The 20,036-nt window shown below is 38.0% G+C and overlaps 4 protein-coding genes across 8 annotated transcripts; 2 read left to right on the top strand and 2 right to left on the bottom strand.

Annotated features, from left to right (window-relative positions):
• The first annotated feature begins 3,785 nt into the window (after positions 1-3,785).
• On the top strand, positions 3,786-8,751 carry LOC140781459 (uncharacterized). 4 transcript variants are annotated; one of them, XM_073127428.1, is made up of 5 exons: positions 3,786-4,063; positions 5,143-6,887; positions 7,230-7,367; positions 8,359-8,402; positions 8,553-8,751. In XM_073127428.1, the coding sequence occupies exons 1-3, from the start codon at positions 4,021-4,023 to the stop codon at positions 7,242-7,244; spliced, it is 1,803 nt and encodes a 600-aa protein (XP_072983529.1). In that variant the 5' UTR covers positions 3,786-4,020; the 3' UTR covers positions 7,245-7,367; positions 8,359-8,402; positions 8,553-8,751. The 4 variants fall into 4 exon arrangements, with proteins under 4 accessions (XP_072983529.1, XP_072983527.1, XP_072983526.1 ...); XM_073127426.1 differs by adding an exon at positions 7,013-7,133 and having other exon boundaries at positions 8,359-8,751; XM_073127425.1 differs by adding an exon at positions 7,013-7,139 and having other exon boundaries at positions 8,359-8,751.
• Positions 8,752-10,136: 1,385 nt separating this feature from the next.
• Positions 10,137-13,209, top strand: LOC140780986 (ATG8-interacting protein 1-like). Of its 2 annotated transcripts, none has more exons than XM_073126726.1 (3): positions 10,137-10,311; positions 10,928-11,703; positions 12,829-13,209. In XM_073126726.1, the coding sequence occupies exons 2-3, from the start codon at positions 10,948-10,950 to the stop codon at positions 12,934-12,936; spliced, it is 864 nt and encodes a 287-aa protein (XP_072982827.1). In that variant the 5' UTR covers positions 10,137-10,311; positions 10,928-10,947; the 3' UTR covers positions 12,937-13,209. The 2 variants fall into 2 exon arrangements, with proteins under 2 accessions (XP_072982827.1, XP_072982828.1); XM_073126727.1 differs by having other exon boundaries at positions 10,220-10,311; positions 10,933-11,703.
• Positions 13,210-13,614: 405 nt separating this feature from the next.
• Positions 13,615-17,153, bottom strand: LOC140782920 (pheophorbide a oxygenase, chloroplastic). Its single transcript, XM_073129800.1, has 7 exons — positions 16,570-17,153; positions 16,166-16,401; positions 15,939-16,065; positions 15,448-15,584; positions 14,900-15,059; positions 14,313-14,591; positions 13,615-14,076 (listed from the first exon to the last, which is right to left on the bottom strand). The coding sequence occupies exons 1-7, from the start codon at positions 16,984-16,986 to the stop codon at positions 13,822-13,824; spliced, it is 1,611 nt and encodes a 536-aa protein (XP_072985901.1). The 5' UTR covers positions 16,987-17,153; the 3' UTR covers positions 13,615-13,821.
• Positions 17,154-17,766: 613 nt separating this feature from the next.
• On the bottom strand, positions 17,767-19,150 carry LOC140782221 (expansin-A16-like). The gene is made up of 3 exons (XM_073128689.1): positions 18,856-19,150; positions 18,458-18,776; positions 17,767-18,351 (listed from the first exon to the last, which is right to left on the bottom strand). The coding sequence occupies exons 1-3, from the start codon at positions 19,091-19,093 to the stop codon at positions 18,042-18,044; spliced, it is 867 nt and encodes a 288-aa protein (XP_072984790.1). The 5' UTR covers positions 19,094-19,150; the 3' UTR covers positions 17,767-18,041.
• Between the last annotated feature and the right edge of the window lie 886 nt (positions 19,151-20,036).

The following is a 20,036-nucleotide window of genomic DNA, read 5'->3' as shown; positions in this document are numbered from 1 at the left end:
ACGGCCCGTGTACATAATATTATAGTTGTCGTCACAATATATAGCCTCTGAAGTCTATTTGGTTTTAAAAAAATAAAAAGTATGACTAGTTTTTCGAAAAATTGGATTCAATGGGTTATGCACGCGAATACAACTAGTTGTTCATCTATTATGCTTAATGGCGAGCTTGTAAATTATTTTCATTATAGAAAAGGGTCTTAGACAAAGTGACCCATTATCAATTTATCTTTTTATTTTGATTACGGATGGGCTATATAGAATGATTGAGCAGGCAAAAAAAATGAAGATATACTAAGGGGCTTGGAAAAGAATGTGAAACCAAATGAAATTATAGATCTGTCTGTAATATGCAGATTATACTTTGATTTTACTGCCTATAGAAGAGCATGAGGTTGGAGTGTTGAAATTTATTTTATAGTGCTTTGAGGTAGTTTCTGATTCGAGGATTAATTTTAATAAAAGCTCTTTGATTTATCTAAGTCATGATCATGAAAAAAGAGAGAAAATTTGCGAAGCTTTTAAATTGTAAAGTGGATAAACTACCTATAAAATATTTAGGATTACCGCTTCATGATAGTAAGCTTTGTAAATGTGACTGGGTATTTGTTATTGAGAAGATTGAGAAGATGATCGTGGGCTGGAAAAAAAAATTGCTCTATTTGGGTGGAAGGATAATTCTTCTTAACTCAGTACTGAGCTCTATTCTTTTTTATCATCTAACCTTTTTAAATATACTGACTTGGGTGAGAACAAAAATTGATAAGCTGAAAAGAATTTTTCTATAGAAATGCATGAATAAGACAAAAAAAAAGAGTTATTCTTTGTTCCAGTGGAAGAAAGTTTGCATGCAAAGAGAGTTTGGTGGGTTTAGGGTAGTGAATCTTTTAGACATACACATAACCTTATTGGAAAAATGGTGGTGGAGATTACTTAATTCTAAAATTCAGTAATGGGCTGAGGTAGTCATGCAGCGGTATTATAGAAAAATCAAAGTGGAGTATTTTAAGCTTGATAATTTAGCTAAAATCTCTCCCTGGAGAGGTGTGTCGCAAATTAGTAAGATTTTTTGTACTAGCTTTAGTTGAAATGTTTAGAATGGGAAAATAATATTAAATTTTGGCATGACATTTGGTGTCTAGATTACAACATGGTTATTAGATTTTCTATGCCTTTTGATATTGTGTGGGATGATAAAGTAAAACTCCATAATGTTTGAAATGGTTAGGAGTGGAATCTTAAATACAGACGTAATTTGACTGAGCAGCAGAGCATATTTGAGCAGGAGATGAAGATGTTAATTGAAAATAGTGGTATTTATATGACTGCTGAGAAAGATATAGTTAACTAGTGGCTTGCGAGCAATAAAATATATACTGTGCAATTTTTATATAGATTCTTAAATAATGGATGGATTATATCCGACGCTCTCCTAAAAAAAATATGAAAATTGAAGATTCTCCTAAATGTTCAAGCTTTTTCTATGGGTGATGTGCTAGAATATAATTTTAACAAGATGTGACTTATACAGAAGATGTTAATAGCACAAAATGTATTTTTTGTGATAAAGAAAAAACTGTGGATCATGTTTTTGTCAAATGTCATTATGTGAAACAGCTGATTGATAAAGTGGATGTGGAGAAGAAGGAGATGTCTAAATGAATTTTCATTTGGGTTGCGATAATGTTCTATAATATTTGGCTAGAACAAAATAGTAGAGTGTTTACTAATAGATGCAAAGATATAGAAGCTCTCCATCATAAAATAACCTCCATGTTTTATTACTGAGCAGAGTTGCAAGAGAGAAGGCGATAAAAGAAGGCTAAAAAGATGATACAGTTAGCGGAGGTCAAGAATGGCTAAAAACCGGAGTTGGTATGTTTTTGGGCGGCAGATGCGGTTCTTGAATGGATATATTTTGTTTTGTTTTTGGTTTCTCTTATGCCGGGATGATCTGTTGTCTTTAACTAATTGGCCAAGCTTTGAATAAGCTGTTTTGTTTGTTTGTTTTTTCCCCCTGAGGCTGGGGTTATGTAGCTTAACAGTTGTTTTCTTTTGTAGTGGGGTGACATGCTAAAAACTATGTAGGCTTTTGATCTATAAGGTCAAAACCTCTTTTGCTTCTAGACTCTAGTTGGTGTGATGCTTATTTATTTCAATGAAACAGTCAGTTTGTATCTTTTGTAAAAAAAATAAAATAATAATAATAATAAAATTTACCCTCACAATTTCGTAATCTTGGTAATTATATTATTATAATTATTCTCGATGCAAGTCAATCCGAACATGTTAAATGTCTCGCATCTTTTAGCACTCGTACCTAAGTGACAATCTCGAGGCACATCGGACTGCTCGGAGAAGCCGCCATTCACGTGCCACTCCCGAGTCGCAACGATTTCCCAACCCGAGTCGAGTCGAGCCGCGCCAAGCCGAGCCAAACAAAAAAGAAAGGCATCAACTTAGTGTTACTTGGGGGGCGGGGAGGGGGGGGGCCCAGCGACGGCCCACGTTTCCGCGTCCATCTTCCGAGATTACCTCCACGCGATTACGAGAACCCCAAGGAAGAACCTCCTATCATAACTCCAATGAGGTGGGTTAACAAGTGGGTTCACGGCACTAGGTCGCTTTTATCCCTACGAGGTGTTTTCTCTAGGCGGGTTTAAAGTCCGGGTTTTGGGGGGTGTTTAAGTCCGGGTGGCAGCTGGCGGGCATTAAGATAAAATTTCAAAACCCTGTCCGTTTCCTGGATTTGAATTCAAAATTAAATTAAGATAAATGTCAAGAAAAAGGGGTTAACAAGGAGGGAGGAGGAACAGTGGGGAGCACATGGACTGCATTTATTCGACCATTTAATTACCCCTCCGTACGCCATTTGATTGATACTTGATAGAACGTATGAGCGCCTGATCATCTAAAACCTAAGCATGCAGGAGTTTGCTACAAACCGAACGAACCACCTCTAAACGTTCCCCGTCTCTCTGGTAGACTCGGCCCGTTTTAATTGGCCCAACATTGACCCGGCCCTAGATAAAGCCCACCCATCCTCTGAACTACTTTACTTAAGTTCGATCCATTAACCCGTCAATATATATATATATAAGATAAAGGACTAGAAGTGACCACAAAAAGGAATACATGGATATCCAACGAGATAAGTGTACCTAGGAGTGGGGCCCAAGTGAGCCACTTGGCAACATAAAATACACAATTAAAAAAAAAAAGAAACATAATTTTCACATGAAAAATAACTTCAAATTAGAATGTATATTTTAGAATAAGAAATAGACCTCCAAGAGTGTACCTGAGTTCTGAATTATAGCCTATTCTAATTTTATTTTTAAATAATATTTTCACTCTTCTGTTATTTAAAAGAAGCTTGTATTATAATGGTACTTTCGAATTTGGATTCTAATTGTATTTATTTTAAGTTCTTATTACTTTTCTCAATAATATGTTAACAAGAAAACCTAAACCCTAAGTTTTAAAAATTAAATAATCATCTTATTCTCAAATTTATTTTAATTTAAAAATGTGAGTAAAATATTTTACTAAGCTAAAAATTAGCGATAGTTTGGGAGTTGGGTACACGTGTAGTTATTCCATGATTTTATAAGCTATATTTATCCGCCTAAAAATAAAAATAAAAATAGAAATGCTAGATATACAGTAAACAAGCAACATGAGACAAGTTATCGAGAGAGAGAGAGAGAAGCGTATAGAGACCCTCGGCTCACGTTAGTAGGAGGCAAGGTTCTAGTTGTGATCGTGATACAGTCGTATGTAATAATAATGTAATAATATGGGCCTTATCGTGCACCGTTCTCTCTTCTCTCGCGTCTTCTCGGCTAAAAAAATTCCTCCTTTCCAGCTCCCTGGTGAAAAATCAGATGCCGGAAACCCTAGAATTCGATCCAAAACCCTAATTCTTTGATCCATTGAAGTCCACACCTCCTACATCTCGGAATCTTTTGGGAACTTCTTGGCTAGAGGGTCGCGACATCGAGCTTGGGACTGTGTGAAGCGATGGAGGGCTTCATGTTCTCGACCCCCATGATCATTTCTCCAAGTGGGGTTTTTTTTTGAATCTCTTGATTTCTTCTTGTTCATCTAGGGTTTTGTCATCATTGTATTAGTGTTATGATGTTATAATCTTCCCCCCCCTTTTTTTTTGTAGTTAGTACCTTCAGTGTTCCTTTGATTGCCAAGGCGGAGATACAAGAAATTAAGACGTTTGGCTATTAAAGATATCAACTTTGGATTAATTTACTTTCGAGTATATTAGAACTGTTGTCGTATTAATTCTTTGAAAAAAAAATGATCCTATTTAGTTAAACTTGTCTGCGTGACGTGTTGTATGTAAATTCTTCCAAGAAAACAAATTTAGGGGGAAAGTTTATAGGAGTATATCCATGTGATTCATTCATTAAATAACAATATAATATAGGAAAAGAAAACTCAGTTGTATATAACTTGAGATTTTTTGATAATTTTCCGCAAATGCATGGAAGTGTGCTTTATCATATAAACTTTGAAATGAAAAGTATTACGTCATATCCACCGGGACTAATTTTGTCAAATCGTATGTGTAATTGTGTATACCTATACAATATGTCAATGCCATATGCTGTTCCTGATGTGTCTCTTAGGTTCTGCATAAATTTTGCTTGTGCATTGTTTGGGGTACATTTGTTTCAGGGATAGGAGGTTATCCCGGGATGAAGCTTGCTTGGCTTATAAGAGATCATTAAATCTGATTTATTACTTATTAGACATAGCCCACGAATATTTTTTACGGATTATTGCCCATCTATGATTTTGCGGTTTTGCCTATTGGAGGCGAGACCTTAAGCCACCTCAAGCTTATTCATCAATAAGTCTGATTTTCTTACTAAGGGGAAGAAATGCAGCTTTGAATCAACTATAGAATGCTAAAACCGATAAAGTACAAGGGAGGTCATACAGTTATACCAAACCACCAAAATACGACTATGCGAGTATGATGGGACCTTTAAGATACATCCAGTATCGTTAGCATCATCTTTACAACTGTTGCATTTACACTAATTGCAACCATTGTATTGTTCTTGATTCTCAGAAAGGAATTTACTTTGAACATGTTGTCTGATTAATTCATGTCTTTTGTAGTTGATGTGGAACCTCGTATCAGCGATGTAGATGAAATGTTAGAAAATTCTGTTGGGCGGGATCTATTTGACCCAATTCAAGAACCTTATGAAGGTATGGAGTTTGATTCTGAGGAAGCTGCCAAGGCATTTTATAATGCATATGCTGCTCAGATGGGGTTTAAAGCACGTGTCAGCTCATTTATCCGCTCAAAACGTGACAAAACAATTATCTCTAGACAGCTTGTGTGCTCAAGAGAAGGTTTTCGCTCAGCAAAAGATGCAAAGAGTGAGGGCAGAAGTAAAAGGCCACGGATGATTACTAGGGTGGGCTGCAGAGCAATGATTATGGTAAAGAAACAAAGCTCTGGGAAATGGGTTGTCTCAAAATGTGAGAAGGTTCATAATCATGTACTTGGGACACAAGGGAAAGTAGTGATGTTGGATCATGATCCTTATGTGCATCAGGAGGATGAAGAAGTAGATAATACAGTAGGGAATGAAACAGATTCACTTGTTGCAGGTCATGCTGATGAAGTGGTAGTCATACCACCTGAAGTGGAGCCTAGTATTGAACCACGTAAGGGAATGGAGTTCGATTCGGAACAAGAAGTACAAATTTTCTACAGAGAATATGCTAGGCGTGTTGGGTTTAGAGCTCGCGTGAGTTCATACTATCGTTCCAAGCGTGACAACTCAATTATCTCTCGATTAATTGTATGTTCAAAAGAAGGATTCCGTGTGAAAAAAGATGATAGTGCTGAAGAAAGGCTTCAGCGGCCGAGGGCTGTTACAAGGGTAGGATGCAAGGCGATGATCATGGTGAAAAAACGGGTTTCTGGGAAATGGATTGTATCAAAGATAGTAAAGCACCATAATCATGAACTAACTCCTAAGACGGCATCAGATGATGAACATTCTGATGCTGAAGATGAGGAGATGGATGAAATGGAGAGGGTCTTGGTTTCAGAAAATGGGGATGCAATTGTGGAACCATATGAAGGTATGGAATTCGAATCTGAGGAGGCAGCAAGGATTTTCTATTTTGCTTATTCTAGACGTGTGGGATTTAATATGCGTGTTAGTACATATTACCGTTCAAAGCGTGACAAATCAATCATATCTCGTTTATTTGTGTGCTCTAAAGAGGGGTTCTATTTGAAGAAAGATTCAAGTAGCGAAGGTAAGATAAAACGACCACGAGAAGCCACAAGAGTTGGTTGTAAAGCAATGCTCATGGTAAAAAAGAATATTTCTGGGAAATGGATTGTTTCAAAATTCGAGAAGGATCATAATCATCCATTAGGATCACTAAGAAAAATACGAAAATTGCGGAAGAGAAAGCATTTATTTGGTCATTTGAAGAGTACCACAAACCAGATTGAGCTGCACCATAGTTGTAAGGAATCACCAACTTTGCGGTATAACAATCTCTGTCGTGAAGCCATGAAATATGCAGAGGCAGGTGCAGCATCTCCAGATGTTTATAATGTGGCAATGCTTGCTTTACGAGAAGCTGTCAAGAAGGTTGCAGCTATTAAAAAGAATGCTGGAGAAGTCTCAAAACTAGGAACAGTTGTCAGTAGAGTAGAAGATAATAACCAGGATGGTCAAGTTGAAGATGTTACTCGACGATCTAGGATGCGAACGCACTCTTCCAGTCCACAGTTTAATCCAAGTTATGATAGGCCTTCCAGGAAATTGCGAATGTCCATGGCAAGCAAGCAGCTGGGTGATCATGCCAGTTTAAATTGTCCAACAAATCAGGTAGTGAAGTTTTGAGATCTTATAGTTCTCACAATTTTGGAACAATCATTTTCTTATTCACCTGTTTGCAGTTGGTTTCTTATAACTTGACTTGCCTGTCTACTTCCGGATGTTCTAAATTGCAGCATATGAGCATCGTTTCTGGTGAAACAAGCAGTACTTTCTCTGATGAACCAATTAACGAACTGATTCAGCAGGCTATCTCATAATTTTATCAGCTTATACAGCAGATCATCATGTACAGATGTAAATGTAATTGCAACTATAGCAGCATGTTTTTTTTTCTACTAGGAATAAATGAACTGGTTGCTGATATAGACAACATATCTGATACTTTTGCAGGTCAGTGTACTATAGGATCTCGACAAGTGAGACTTGACAGTTCATTCAACTAGGGATCTTTATGTTTCCAAGCTGAGACTGATGGATTGAAGCTTCTGGGCATTCAGTGCACTGGAGCAGTCCTACCAATATGTCAAGGTAAGTATACTAAGTTTTAGTTGTTTTTAGTATTAGAATCTTGGGCTATCAAAGTAGTACCTGAATTCTGTCTCTCTTCTCCGTATTCATTTACAAAGAGGTTGTATCTCAATCTATTGCCTCAAAATTGCACTGTATACATTGCATCAAGACTACATGCCTATCTCAAGGTTTTCAAGAAATGCCCATGGTAGAAATTGTGTTCTCAAATGAATTACAAGAATGATGGGTATGTTACATGGGCAAACTTCATTCCATTATAGTCATACATCATAATATAATAAATTTTATTTCATTAATAAAATATAGAGATCTTATTGTTGTTAACTGCTGTGGAATTTGTCAAATCAATTTTCAGTTAACCTGTTTTATACTTCTGTTGTATAAAGAGACATTCTGAAACCATCATATAATATTGCCAGTATTTGCATGGCCAGAACTTTGAAAACGATCTATTTGGAGTTGAAAAGTGGTAGTTGACGTTGCAATTGCTGTTATTCTGATATAACAGGCCACAGCAATAGTATGATTACTTTGGTTGATTATATTGCTTGTTTAGAGTGTAAAGCAATTTTCGGTGGACTGGAGAGTTTAGTTAACTAATTGAAACATTCAAAAGTATTAACTATTACTGTTAAACAATGTCAGAAGAAAGGGATAACAACCAAATTCCCCTGTTATTGGAGTAGCTATTTTCTATTTTGTACTATGACATGATCTCTTACTAATTTTTGTTTTGGAATAGAGCCAAAAGCAAGCAGGTTCAGTGTTCCTGGAAACTCAAAACGATTTAGTATGGATCATCCATTTTCTATTCCTTGATGCAGTTATCTCCAACCTTTTACTTTTTCAGCATTTAAGCATCAAAATTCAAAACATTTTTGACATTACCAGTTGCTAGCTTATGCAATTATCAGAAACCATTACTTCTATATTAAGGAACCTCATTAACAGTCTTCCTGCGTAACTGATTTTTTCGTTTTGTATACAGCTTGCCAAGAAGTTGTACAGCGGGGAGATGATTGAACTCTGACGGTGAGAATCTCGGTGTACAAATTCTGTTAATATTGTTGACTAACAAAAGATTGGCATTATGTGTCATGTAGCAACTGCTATCAAAAGCAACCTGCATCAACCATTTACATCTGTACTCATGCGCTATGACCTCTTTATTTACCCTGACAGGAAAAAAATTTCCATGTTCAGAAATCCTCATTACAGGTGAATTGCATATATACCTACACAGCTACACAGGCAAACAAATGCCAATGGTGATGGTAAAGTGTAAAAATCCATTGTAATCATATACCTGTGCATCATACCTCAAAGGATGTAGGATTGACTTCAATATATTTCAGTCATGGCAAAGGAGCAGATATAGTAACTATCTTTTTTTCTTTAAATCCTTCTTAACACTGTGGGTCATAATAGAACTTTTATTACAATTACAAAAACCTACTGTTTCTTTGCATACTCTGTGCTAGAGGGACAAATCTGAAATAAAATTCTGATATCCGATCATTTTTATTCTCAAATTGAAGAGTGCATACATAGCTGATGAATTCATTTCCAAGCTGAGCTGCTGCCCTAGTTTTATCCACTTTCCTTCTTCAAGCTTACATTCATTTACAACTGGAGCTAGCAAAGTATATTTGACTCAGTAAAGCCATAAAAATGAGCTTAAATATTTGAAGTCAACCCCAAATATTAATCAAACAAATATAAATTATAGATCCAACAAGTACAGAAGTTCTTTTTTTTTTCCTTTTTTTCTGAATGATTCTTTATTTATTTTTTCTTTCTAAAATTCCACCTAATCATGGTCAACAATATATTATAACCACATCTGGTAGCTTCTCAAATCTCAGTCTTCCTTCCGTAGTTTTAGATCATTTCAGACCCATAGATTTTAAATCATATGAGCAGCAACTTTCATATAATGAGAAAAAACTCCCTCCATATAAAAAAATTTCATCCAAGCATACAAAACTTTGAATGGGTATAAGCATTATGCATATATAATAATAATAATAATAATAATAATAATAATAATAATAATAATAATAATTTTATGAGATCTAGAAAATAAATCCAATATGACAAAGTTTATCATCATGTCAAAAAGTAAAATTTTGGGCTCATGTCGTGCCTCCAAGACAAACAAATATAGTTGAAAATATTATGTCTTAAATGAGGCTTTTACGTGCTCCATGTTTCTACGTGCTGTGCTTCCATTACCAAGATTAACGTACTATCTTAATGCCCATTACATCTCCTCACGTAGAGGAAAAAAATAAATATATTGATATAGTTCTTATAGTTGGGCCCCACCCTTTCATTTGACCACAAAGTTTAGTAATATATGAATATGGTCTTTATTAAAGTATTGCTAATATGATAACTTGTTATCCAAACATAGTAGATAACGCCGTAATTTATCATTAAGGTGAAGGGTGGAAAGAGGGGAATTTTTTTATTTTTTTATATTAATCTTGGAAAAATACGATGGATTCAATATTCCTAGAAACTATTTAAAATCCATTATTTATACTTGAAAAGTACACCACAACACCCAAGAAAATAAAAAGGTTAAGGTCTTTCTTGCAAAATAACAACACTATGGGGTGGTAACGGGTCGGATCCAATAGCAGTATACGCTATAACGGATCTGGCGTTCATGTCTGAAATGGGGCAAAAAGCTAAACGGGTATCAGTTGTGGATCCGAAAACGAAAAATATCAGGTCAATGGATGACCGTTTGATGCCGGTAATTCCTGGCACAGCCCACCGATTCGGCCGGTTTCAGTACTTCCCGTTATAAATTAGCCCCTCGTCGAGTCCATTCTCCGCCAATTCTTCTCCCACTCCTCGCTCTCTCTCTCTCTCTCTCTCTCTCTCTCTCTCTCTCTCTCGTAGATTTCCTCTCCGAGATCTCTTGTTCAAGGTAATATCGATTTGGATTTTCTTTATTTCTTTAACTTTCTTAGCCTTTTGTTCTTGGTTTTCGTGATCGAAATTAATTATCGCTGTTTCAAGTCGAAGACCGAATTGTAGTACGTCAGTATGGTGACTTTTGTAATAGTTCGATTCATGATTTTGTGACTTCTGTGATTTGTTTGCCCGCTTGCGTTGATCCTTATTGGTTTCTCTTGGGGATGCTTGGTTCATGGATTTTGTTGGAAATCAGGGTTCTGCTGTAGAAACTTTTGGTTTCTTTGGATTATGGAACTTGATTGATCAAAAGATTTGATTTGAGTAACTGGGTAGTTAAATGATTCGTAGTTTTCTCTAATAACCGAAGGTTTTATTCCATTTTATCGGAAATATTGAGAAAAAGTTCCATTTTGATGATAAAATGTTTGATGTAGACTAATTCATCAGATCATAGATTAATTTATTTTTACTTTGAGCACGCATTCTTTTTGTGCAATGTTTTGATCTATTGCCAGTGATGTGTCTTGTAATCTTTTTATCTTCCCATGTCACAGACTATAATGTCTATTTCTATATTTACATGGCCATTTCATGTACCAAATGGTCTGATGTTTTCTGATGTTTAGTGAAGGTTGGATTTTTGGAAATGGCGGATGGTGAGAAAGTGGCCGAAGAGGTGCCCTCTCGGGGAGCTGACTGGGAGGTTGTGAATCTTACACAATCTATTTATACTGATGCGCCAGCTCCAGATGAGCAGGAATCTTCTGACGCATCGTCATCGCCGTCGTCCACCAATGATTCTGTATTCCCCCCAAGTCAGCATGAGAATCTACCAATAGTATCTGAGTTCACTGAAAATCCCAGTGAAAACGAGGCCTTGGAGGTAAGTTGTGCTGTGAAAGATGATGGTGTATCAGATGCAACATATGAGGAAAACGTGCAGGAAAAATCTGATGCTGCTGATTTAGATGAAAGTCAATTCGTTGAGAAAGCGAGAAGCCTTGCTATTGATGATATAGAGTTTAAACAGGGCAAGGGGTTGCAAGGGATGAACTTGGTCTCTGAAGAAGAGGGCATCTATGTTGATCCTGAATTTAGTGTTGTAAATGCTGGAACTGATGGTAATGGTGATGAACCAACTGAGCGCAGTTTAGAGTCTCCTCCGCAGTACGCCAAACTGGATGAAGAAGATAATAAAATTGTTCCTAGCTGCCATTGCCCGTGTCAAAGAACGTGGAAGAGGTGTGCTGAACGTTTATATCTTCAAGCGAAGGAGACAAACACATTCCGTTCTGTAGCAGTGGCTGCTGCCATGATGGGTCTCGTAATTCTTGGGCAGAGGTGGCGCAGAAATAAGTGGCACCTTCATCAACCGACATGGCAGTTCAACCTCACCCATGAGGTACTCTTCTTTCCATCATATTAAAAAAAGTCATTCTCTTCCTTCTTCTTTTGAGAGTTCTTAGTATTGCTACTATTGCATTTTCTTTTCTGCTCTTCCAATTGGTCATTAGCAAATAGCAAGTCCATTTTGATTGTGTGTAAATAAATTGTTCTACATCAGTTCAAGATTAGGTTTCATGCTTCGTCCTCTGGGTTACTCCTTTTTGTTGTTGTGGCAATCTGGCATTCATTCAGATTGCATGTTGAACTACTCAGGTTATTTGCAACTCTCATTTTTTCTTTCTTGAATCATCTTGAAAAATTGTAATTTTTTTGCTTTGGCCATGTCTCTCTCTTATCTTGGCTGTTTTAGTGCCATTTTTTTTCCTTTCCATTGCTCTTTGCTTTGTTCTTTATGCTGAACTGAGTTATGTTATTTAGTCCGATATTAAGAGGAATGCTGGGTTGTGGTAGTGCCAAAGGATGGCTACCAGAACCATGTAAATGCATCATAAGAAGAACAAATTAAGTTTAAAACGCTGTGAAAGTGATTTAATCATCAGTAGAGAAACATGTACTATGTCTATCTCTGTCCAAGTCGGAATTCCCCTTTTGTCCTCAAACTATGTATCTACTTTCATTTGGAAATTTCATTGTATATGGTGGTGTCTTGTAGTTGTGATGAACTCACATTCATCCAAGCACTAATATTAATAATCAGAGTAATCATGTTAATAGCTAGAGTGGTGGTTTTACTTACTGATGTGGAAAATTATTGTTCTCTAGAATTTCTTTAAACCCTTCCTTTTTTGAATTTTCGTTGTCATCTTATTATAACTCAGATTGAATGCAGCAGTCTCTTGTGAGTTTATCTGATATTTGAGAGAATTGCTGTCAATTTGAATAATGCTCTGCATGAATTGGATCCTCTCTTTTCAGTTTCTTTACTTCCAAACAATTTCTTGGCCTAAAGCAGTGGTGGACCAATTCGTATTAGTATCGATGACATAATCATATCCACAGCTTCAGATGCATGTTATGGCAACTTGTATCTGTTACTGCTATTGCCATTTATAACTTGGGAATTATTCTCCTATTCTTTCTCAAGTTTATTCAGTAATTAAAACTTTTGATCACTTGACAGAGGATGAGCAAGTTACTGGGACCAATCAATCGGTTTAAGGATGTTCTTGTTGGTGTCCATCAACGCACTCCACTGCTTGGAGGTGGTGGATTCATTTCGAGCCTCTAAGTTTGATGATGATGGTGATAAGAAAGCATTTCTGGATGAGAGGGAGATGGATTTTGAATAAAATGCCTTTTTCATCTGAGGATACCACAGTTTTACTGCTGCTATGATCAGGCTTGTGTTTGATTGTTTCACTATGAATTCTATTTCTCAATGTGTTGTGAAATATATTTTTGTCTATTTGCCTATTTGATTGATTGCATAACAATAAAGAACCATGTTTTGGGGCCACTTTTGGTTGTGTAATAAAAAAAGAACATGATAAGAATTCTTCTATTTTTTTTCCTTCTATCTTGTCCATTATGTTTATCAGTTTATCCCCATTTGGTTGAGAGGTGTGAAATATTGGTGTAATTATTACTTGGAAATTGGAATGAATTATTGTTTGATATCATATAGAAAAGGAACAATAAACTCTTCTTGCATTCAGGCCACTGGGCTTATTTGTAGAATTATTTTAAATAGCTTTAAAAAAATTTAAAAAAATTATAAAGCAATATAATTGTGTTTCTTCCATTTTAGCCATTTTCAACTAATATTTAAGTTTAGGTACATCAAATTATATATTTGTATGACTTAGTACAACATCATAGGTTAATTGCACTTTTAATTTTAAAATTATAATTATATTAATTGTAGGACTTAATTATCTTTAAGGTAAATTAATAGAATAGTAGGTGATTATGGAAAAAACAAAGACCAACCCAATCGGTTGGCAGAAATCCATCCAAGTTGAAATCAGATCAGATAGTTCTGTAACTTCCCTAGTTATAACTACTGAACAAATTCAAGGGTACACCAAAATTATTGACCTCCTACTAAATGACAAATATAAGTGTGACTGGCTAAAGAAATTTTACTATACAAAAACAAACTCATGAACTGTATTCAATCAATATCCGCATGCACATAATCCACAAACACAAAGTTCTTCTGGAGCTCATGCATTGCATATGCTAAGGAGGCGGTCGCTACAGCAGCGCCTGCCAGCAGAAGCCGGAGCTGGATTTCTGGAGGAATTCCAACAGTCACGCAGAGAAGCACAGTTGCGCCGATAAACAACTTCTGCAATGTCTGGAAAGAATCGGAAGCTGCTTTGCATGACGAACACTTCAGAGTGTGCTGCTCATATCTGTCTAACATCTGCATAAGTGGAACATCTGCTATCAGCTTGTTTATCGCAAACACACAAATGAATCATGAAGGAAGAAAATTGCATAAAATGGTTCACATAAACTCAACAGCAAGACATAAATTCGACTTGAGAAACATTTGACGGCTTTCTGCCACGCTCAAACTTTATAAGTGAATGATAGGTTCTTTGAAGCATATAATGATGAGATAACGACACTCTAGATTTTTAGCAAGCAAAGATGTACCTGACGTTTGGATAGGACCGTCGAAGGCAATGATTGTTGGTTGGCATAGCCAAACCATTCAGGCTGGCTGTTGCCATATCTCCTCAACCAATTCCGGAATGCCAACACCAAACGGTCTGCCTGTGTAGGGGTGAATGTGATTTTTGTGTACTGCTGATTAACATCAGCAGAAGATTCCATAGATTTCGAAAGGAATGTCTTCTCCTGACCTTGGAGGACAATCATATCACCATCATAAACTTTATTTGAAGTCCAGTGCTCGTACCACCTGGGGACTAGCTGCATCATCAGAAAAGAATATATGAAGTAGAATATTCCTGCTTGAGATAGATCAAGGTATAAAGGGAGAAAAAGAAGTAAAGAACATAGATACGACTGAAATTAAATACACAAAAAATTCTAATTCTGACTCTGATCTATTTATATCTGTCAGTTCAATATTTTGGATGCAATTACAGGTTGCTACAAATTTAAATTGCAATACAGTCAAGGTCTGAACATGCAGGAACATGTCAAATGATAGCTGAAAAATAACTCAGTTAGAGTTCATTACTGGTTGGAAAAATAACTCAGAATCCAGTTTCTACCTGCCACCATGCAGACCCTGGCATTGTAAATTGAAAAAAGTTCCGAGCACTACAAACAATAGAACGAGTCTTCCCAGGAGCCATAGGCACATTGAAAGAACAAATCCATATGACCCATTTCTGCTCTCCAAAGAAGGGCAGCTTCGTGTCTATCTCTATTCTGGAATAACAAAAGCCAAGAAAAGAAGGCTAGTATTAGGAGATGAATTGGGATGCATCTTAAGTCAAGTTAAGAGGAGAAATTGTGCTTTCCCCTTATAAGCTTTATTATGCAGTTTGCAAATTTACTTTTCTCCATTACAACTTACTATAGGATAAAAGCACAGAATGATTAGTTTAACTGAACAGATCATGGATCTGGTAGTGGAAAATATTCAGGTAGTAATTATGGCCTTATGGGTGGAATATTTTTTTTTATAAAAAAAAAAGCCTTCTCAAAATACACAATACGCGGACAGAAAAATATTTAAGTCAGTAATATATATTTTGAACAAGACCATAAAAGAATTAATATAAAATACTAATATAGGCATCAAGCCTAGACTCACTTGTTCAACGCATAGCAAGGGGCAATAAACTTTGCACTGATACGTGGGTTCCCTTCATTTGATCCAGAGTATCCCCAAACACCACTAGATTCCAACTTAAATGGCAAAGGTTTGGCTCTATCCCTCCGCCCAGTGACCTGTTAAGAAAAGCATCCTAGAAAATCAAATCTATATACATAAACAGATCTAAAACTATAAACAAAAGGCCTTCATCAACCATCTGTTCCACCAGCAACTATAACAATTGATAGAAGTGGTGCTGCTCCAAGAGTGCTGCTGTTGAAAGTTAGTGGCACATGTTTATAAATGCAGGTAACCCAATTGGTCATGCATTATGGAGGGAGGAATATGACAAGCAAAGCATTGGAAAGCTACATATCCATGAACTATCATCGATTCTTTTAATCACAAAGGTAATCACAAGTTCAGAACAGAGCAATCAGCAGAAACCTTGCAATGAATCGTATATCGGTTAATCTACAAACAAGTACCTTATGGTGTGCGAATTCAATATGGGAAGGATCAGATACATTCTCCATCAATGTGTCATAGCCGTAGAACAAGTCCCGTTGGATTGTCACCGTCGAGAAGGCTGGATTGTCAAGATCTTCTGGCAGCCTAACAATCAAATTCATCAATCATATCACCAAGCTGAGTTCAATCCAATGCATAAAACTAAGAAACAACAGTTACAGCTACTATGTTTCAAGGTACACACATGGGAGGCTTGGTAGCCGCCGCCTTCTCCCATCCCTTCTCATCTGGCCAGACGAAGAGCAATCCCTGGGAAACAAGTGTTGGAAATTTAATAACACAAGCTCTCGGCGAACGAACCGCCCGGGCCTCGGGGCCTTCGGAAGCGGCCTGCGGGATCTGGACACAAGAACCCGTCCCATCGAAGGACCAACCATGGTAAGAACACTGCAAGCATCCATTCTCATCGATCCTTCCTTCCTACCCCCAAACAAAGAAAAATATTCATGAACACTCAAAGGTTTTATCTTTCGGCAAAATTAGCGACACGCACACACCGAAAGGATTAATAACTTCTTCAAGATCACAACTTTGTGCAAAATCAAGACTACCCACATGGGAAATGAGATAAAGTTCGGATCTTTTTACCGAGAGGGGGGCGAGGCGGTGAGGGCAGAGGTCGTCGAAGGCGACCCAGTCGCCGGAGTTGGGGTCTTTCCATAAGACGATGTCGCGGTTAAGGAGCTGGAACGGCGTGGGAAGCCGCGGGTCGAGGTCCTCCACGAGGGAAACTGGGTACCAGTGGTCTCTCCACGAGAACTTCTCGGAGGAAGAGGCAGAGGAGGTTGCAGTCTCCTCTTGTCGGTTCTCTTCCTCGTCGTTGACAGGGGTCGTCGGCGCCGGAGAAGAAGGCGCCGCCACTCGTAGGACCGGCGGCCGGCGGCGTCGGAGGTGGGAACGAGGAGGAGCAAGAGAAGAAGGGGAAGTAGCAGTAGAAGAGAAGAGGAGAGGGGGTCTGGGAAGAGGAGTAAGAGAGAGGGAGTGAGGGAGGAGTGAGAAGGCCATTTGGGTCGGAGGAAGTATAAGCGTTTAATTGGTTAGAGAAGAAGAAAGGTTGATTTATTAATATCAGGCGATGACGTGAAGAATTGGAGGATTGAACGAGGAAGAAGACTTTGGTTTGGTGCGGAATAGTGGAAGATTTGGAATCGAGCAACACGCCATTAATTGTGTGGTGTAGCAAAGTTGGCCAAGAATTGAGAATTATGTATGAAACAGGGGGAAGTCGCCGGTTTTGGAAAAGAATAACAAGAATTTTTATCTGGTTGGTTTACAAGAAAAACAAACATGGTTTTCTTTTTTTATCATTTATGAGCCAATTTTGATTCTTTTTTTTTTCCTTTCAATTTAGATTTTTTTTCTTTCGATTTTACCCTTTTTGCTACTTAGGTATCTCATCAAGTATTGATGGGACACTACAGAGAGAGAGAGAGAGAGAGAGAGAGAGAGAGAGAGAGAGAGAGAGATTTGCACTATTTTTCTTCTTTTTTTCTTCTATTCTTACCCAAAATACATGCAAGCTAGATGGAGTTAGATTTTGTAGTTAGGTTGCCTAATGGCAACTCTCTCCTTGCAGGTACTAGGACCATCGCACTTGATTCGAGTTTGACGATCAAAACTATGACAATTTTAATCACTCTCAAAATAATAATAAAAAGTACATAGCTTAGCACGTCTGGATCGAGATTGACTCTCTTATCCTCACCAAAATTATTCTAAATGTTGCTCTTCAACCAACTCGGAGCATTGACTCGATTATCTCAGGCATACTTCACTCTCTATAAATTTTTAATGAATGTCTTCAATTTTTTTTTAAAAAAAATACAGAGAAACGTAGGATTATTTGAATCACATTTCAACTTAGCACTTCGTTACGGATACCTCATCCAGTACAAAGTTATTCTCCCACTACAATATCATCTATAATTGGTATATAGCTTGCTGCTGACCAAGCTCGATCGCAGATACGATGCCATCCTTCCATCCATCGCTAATTAAGGAGTTTTGATGGTACGAGAAGTGAAGGGAATAATCCAAATTAACTCACTCTCTTCTTAAGCTTAAGCCTTGAAGTTTTTGCCTTCGTAGGTTTGACCAAACTGCCAATCCCGAGGGGTGATGTGCCAAGAAGTTGATCTCCGGCCATCACTGGTTGTAACCCTGAAGGTCAGAGACTGGCCAGTTAAGTCCTCGCCGGTTGCCCAATATTGGCCCCAATTCCGGGTCAGCATCGTCCACTTCAGTTTGTTTCCTTTCACCTGGACGCTGTGGACGTCGCCGGCGCCGGCCACGTTCCACACGAGGATCAGGTTGAAGTAACGGTTGCCGGTGATCGTGAATCGTATGCCGCCTTGCTTCTTGCATGGGACCCTGATCCAGATGATTCAAAAGTAGCTTATGCCGTTTAAGTAAAAAATGTGCAGTCTCTCATATGACAGATATAATAAAATATCCAAGTTCTTATTGAAGTTTTCACCTGCGATAAGCCACCGGCACGATTCCGGCCTTGTATTCGGCTATCTGGAGATAGGCCGGCATGGTGAGGTCAAAATGTGTGAGCGGCGGGTTGCACCACCCGCCGTTGTCGCTCGCCAAGTAATAGTTCGGCGGACAGAGGTTGGTTCCTGTGACGAAGATGGACGGCTGGCCGGGCTTGCACCATTGTGGTTCGTCGACGCACTTGATCTCATAACAAGCTCCACAAGTGAGTCCATTATTGAACAGAGCTGTGCTCAATGCAGCAGTTTGCAACCCATACCCCTGGCTCACCGTGTCCTCATAACCACATGCTCCAGCTGCAATCAATAATTCATCAACAAACTTAGCTTAGTATTTCTTTTATATACTTAGAAGCTGATCATAGAGAAATGTTACCCGTGGTTTGGGAGCCGTCGTTGCCTCCGTAGAAAGTCGCATGCGCAGAACTCCATCCACTGGGTCTAAATTTGCCATGCCGACGCTTGAATTGATGTAGACGAGAGTTGAAGCGATGAACGCGGCGTCCATGCCGGATTATACCATGGTGGTGGCCGCGGCGAGCCTCAATGAAGGGCGGCGCGAGTGCTAGTAATGCTAATATGGACACGATGAGGACGCTCGTGGAGGAAGCCATGGCGCCTCGGATCACTCGTAGTGGAGAAGGTAATGGTAATAAGATAGCAAAATTGAATGGTTTTGAACCTTTTTTTGGCCACCGTCTTATATATATATATATAGAGAGAGAGAGAGAGAGAGAGAGAGAGAGAGAGAGAGAGGCTATGTTTGGTCTGGTCTTTGTTTAGTTGATCTTAAAATTTAGGAGGTTTAGAGTGATTTGTGGGGGGGAAGTCAATGGAAATCCTCAGCCCTTCTCTCGAACCTCTCTGTCCAACTACAACACTTCATATTTAGATGATGCATGTTATTTTGACTGCATTGGTGAATCTCCACAGAAACTGCGGTTTAGGTTCCAACTTCCAACCTGAATTAACAAAGAGTAGTTATTTTGCATGGCATTCAAATTCAATGCCATTTCTGGTTGCTATCGGACTTGGGCCTCTAAGATCTTGGGCCTAGAAGGCTTTAGAATCTCACAAAGAAGGAAGGACTAAGGTGGAGGACTCTCTATCCATGAAGGTGGATAAGTACTGAGTATGGCAGTAGCAGCATGAGCTGAGAGATAAGTATATAGGGAGGTGTTAGTTGTGAGGTCGGCATCTTAGGGAGGTTTGGATGCCAATTTGTTGTCCACCTATTTGATACATCTAACAACGCTAACAAGTATTAGTTCCAACTCCCAGGTGGGACTCTTAACTGCAGCTACATCACCATACTTAGATTGCCACTCTCTACATTGCCCTTAATTTCCCATTATCAATCACTAGTATATATCAAACTCCCCACTACTGTTACATAATTCCATCGTATTTAATAGGTACGGCTAATGGAAGTCAGTGAGTTGTTATCATTATAGAGTAAATTATCGTTTTAACTCTTGTGGCTTGATTGGATTTTAACTTACTCATATGTATTTTTATAATTAGCAACCGTGCATTAACGAGGATATAGAAAGACTT

The sequence above is a fragment of the Typha latifolia genome, chromosome 2, assembly GCF_019914945.1.
Source record: "Typha latifolia isolate L0001 chromosome 2, TyphaL0001v2, whole genome shotgun sequence".
NCBI classification, from domain to species: domain Eukaryota; kingdom Viridiplantae; phylum Streptophyta; class Magnoliopsida; order Poales; family Typhaceae; genus Typha; species Typha latifolia.
This window is presented reverse-complemented; position numbering and strand designations above follow the sequence as displayed.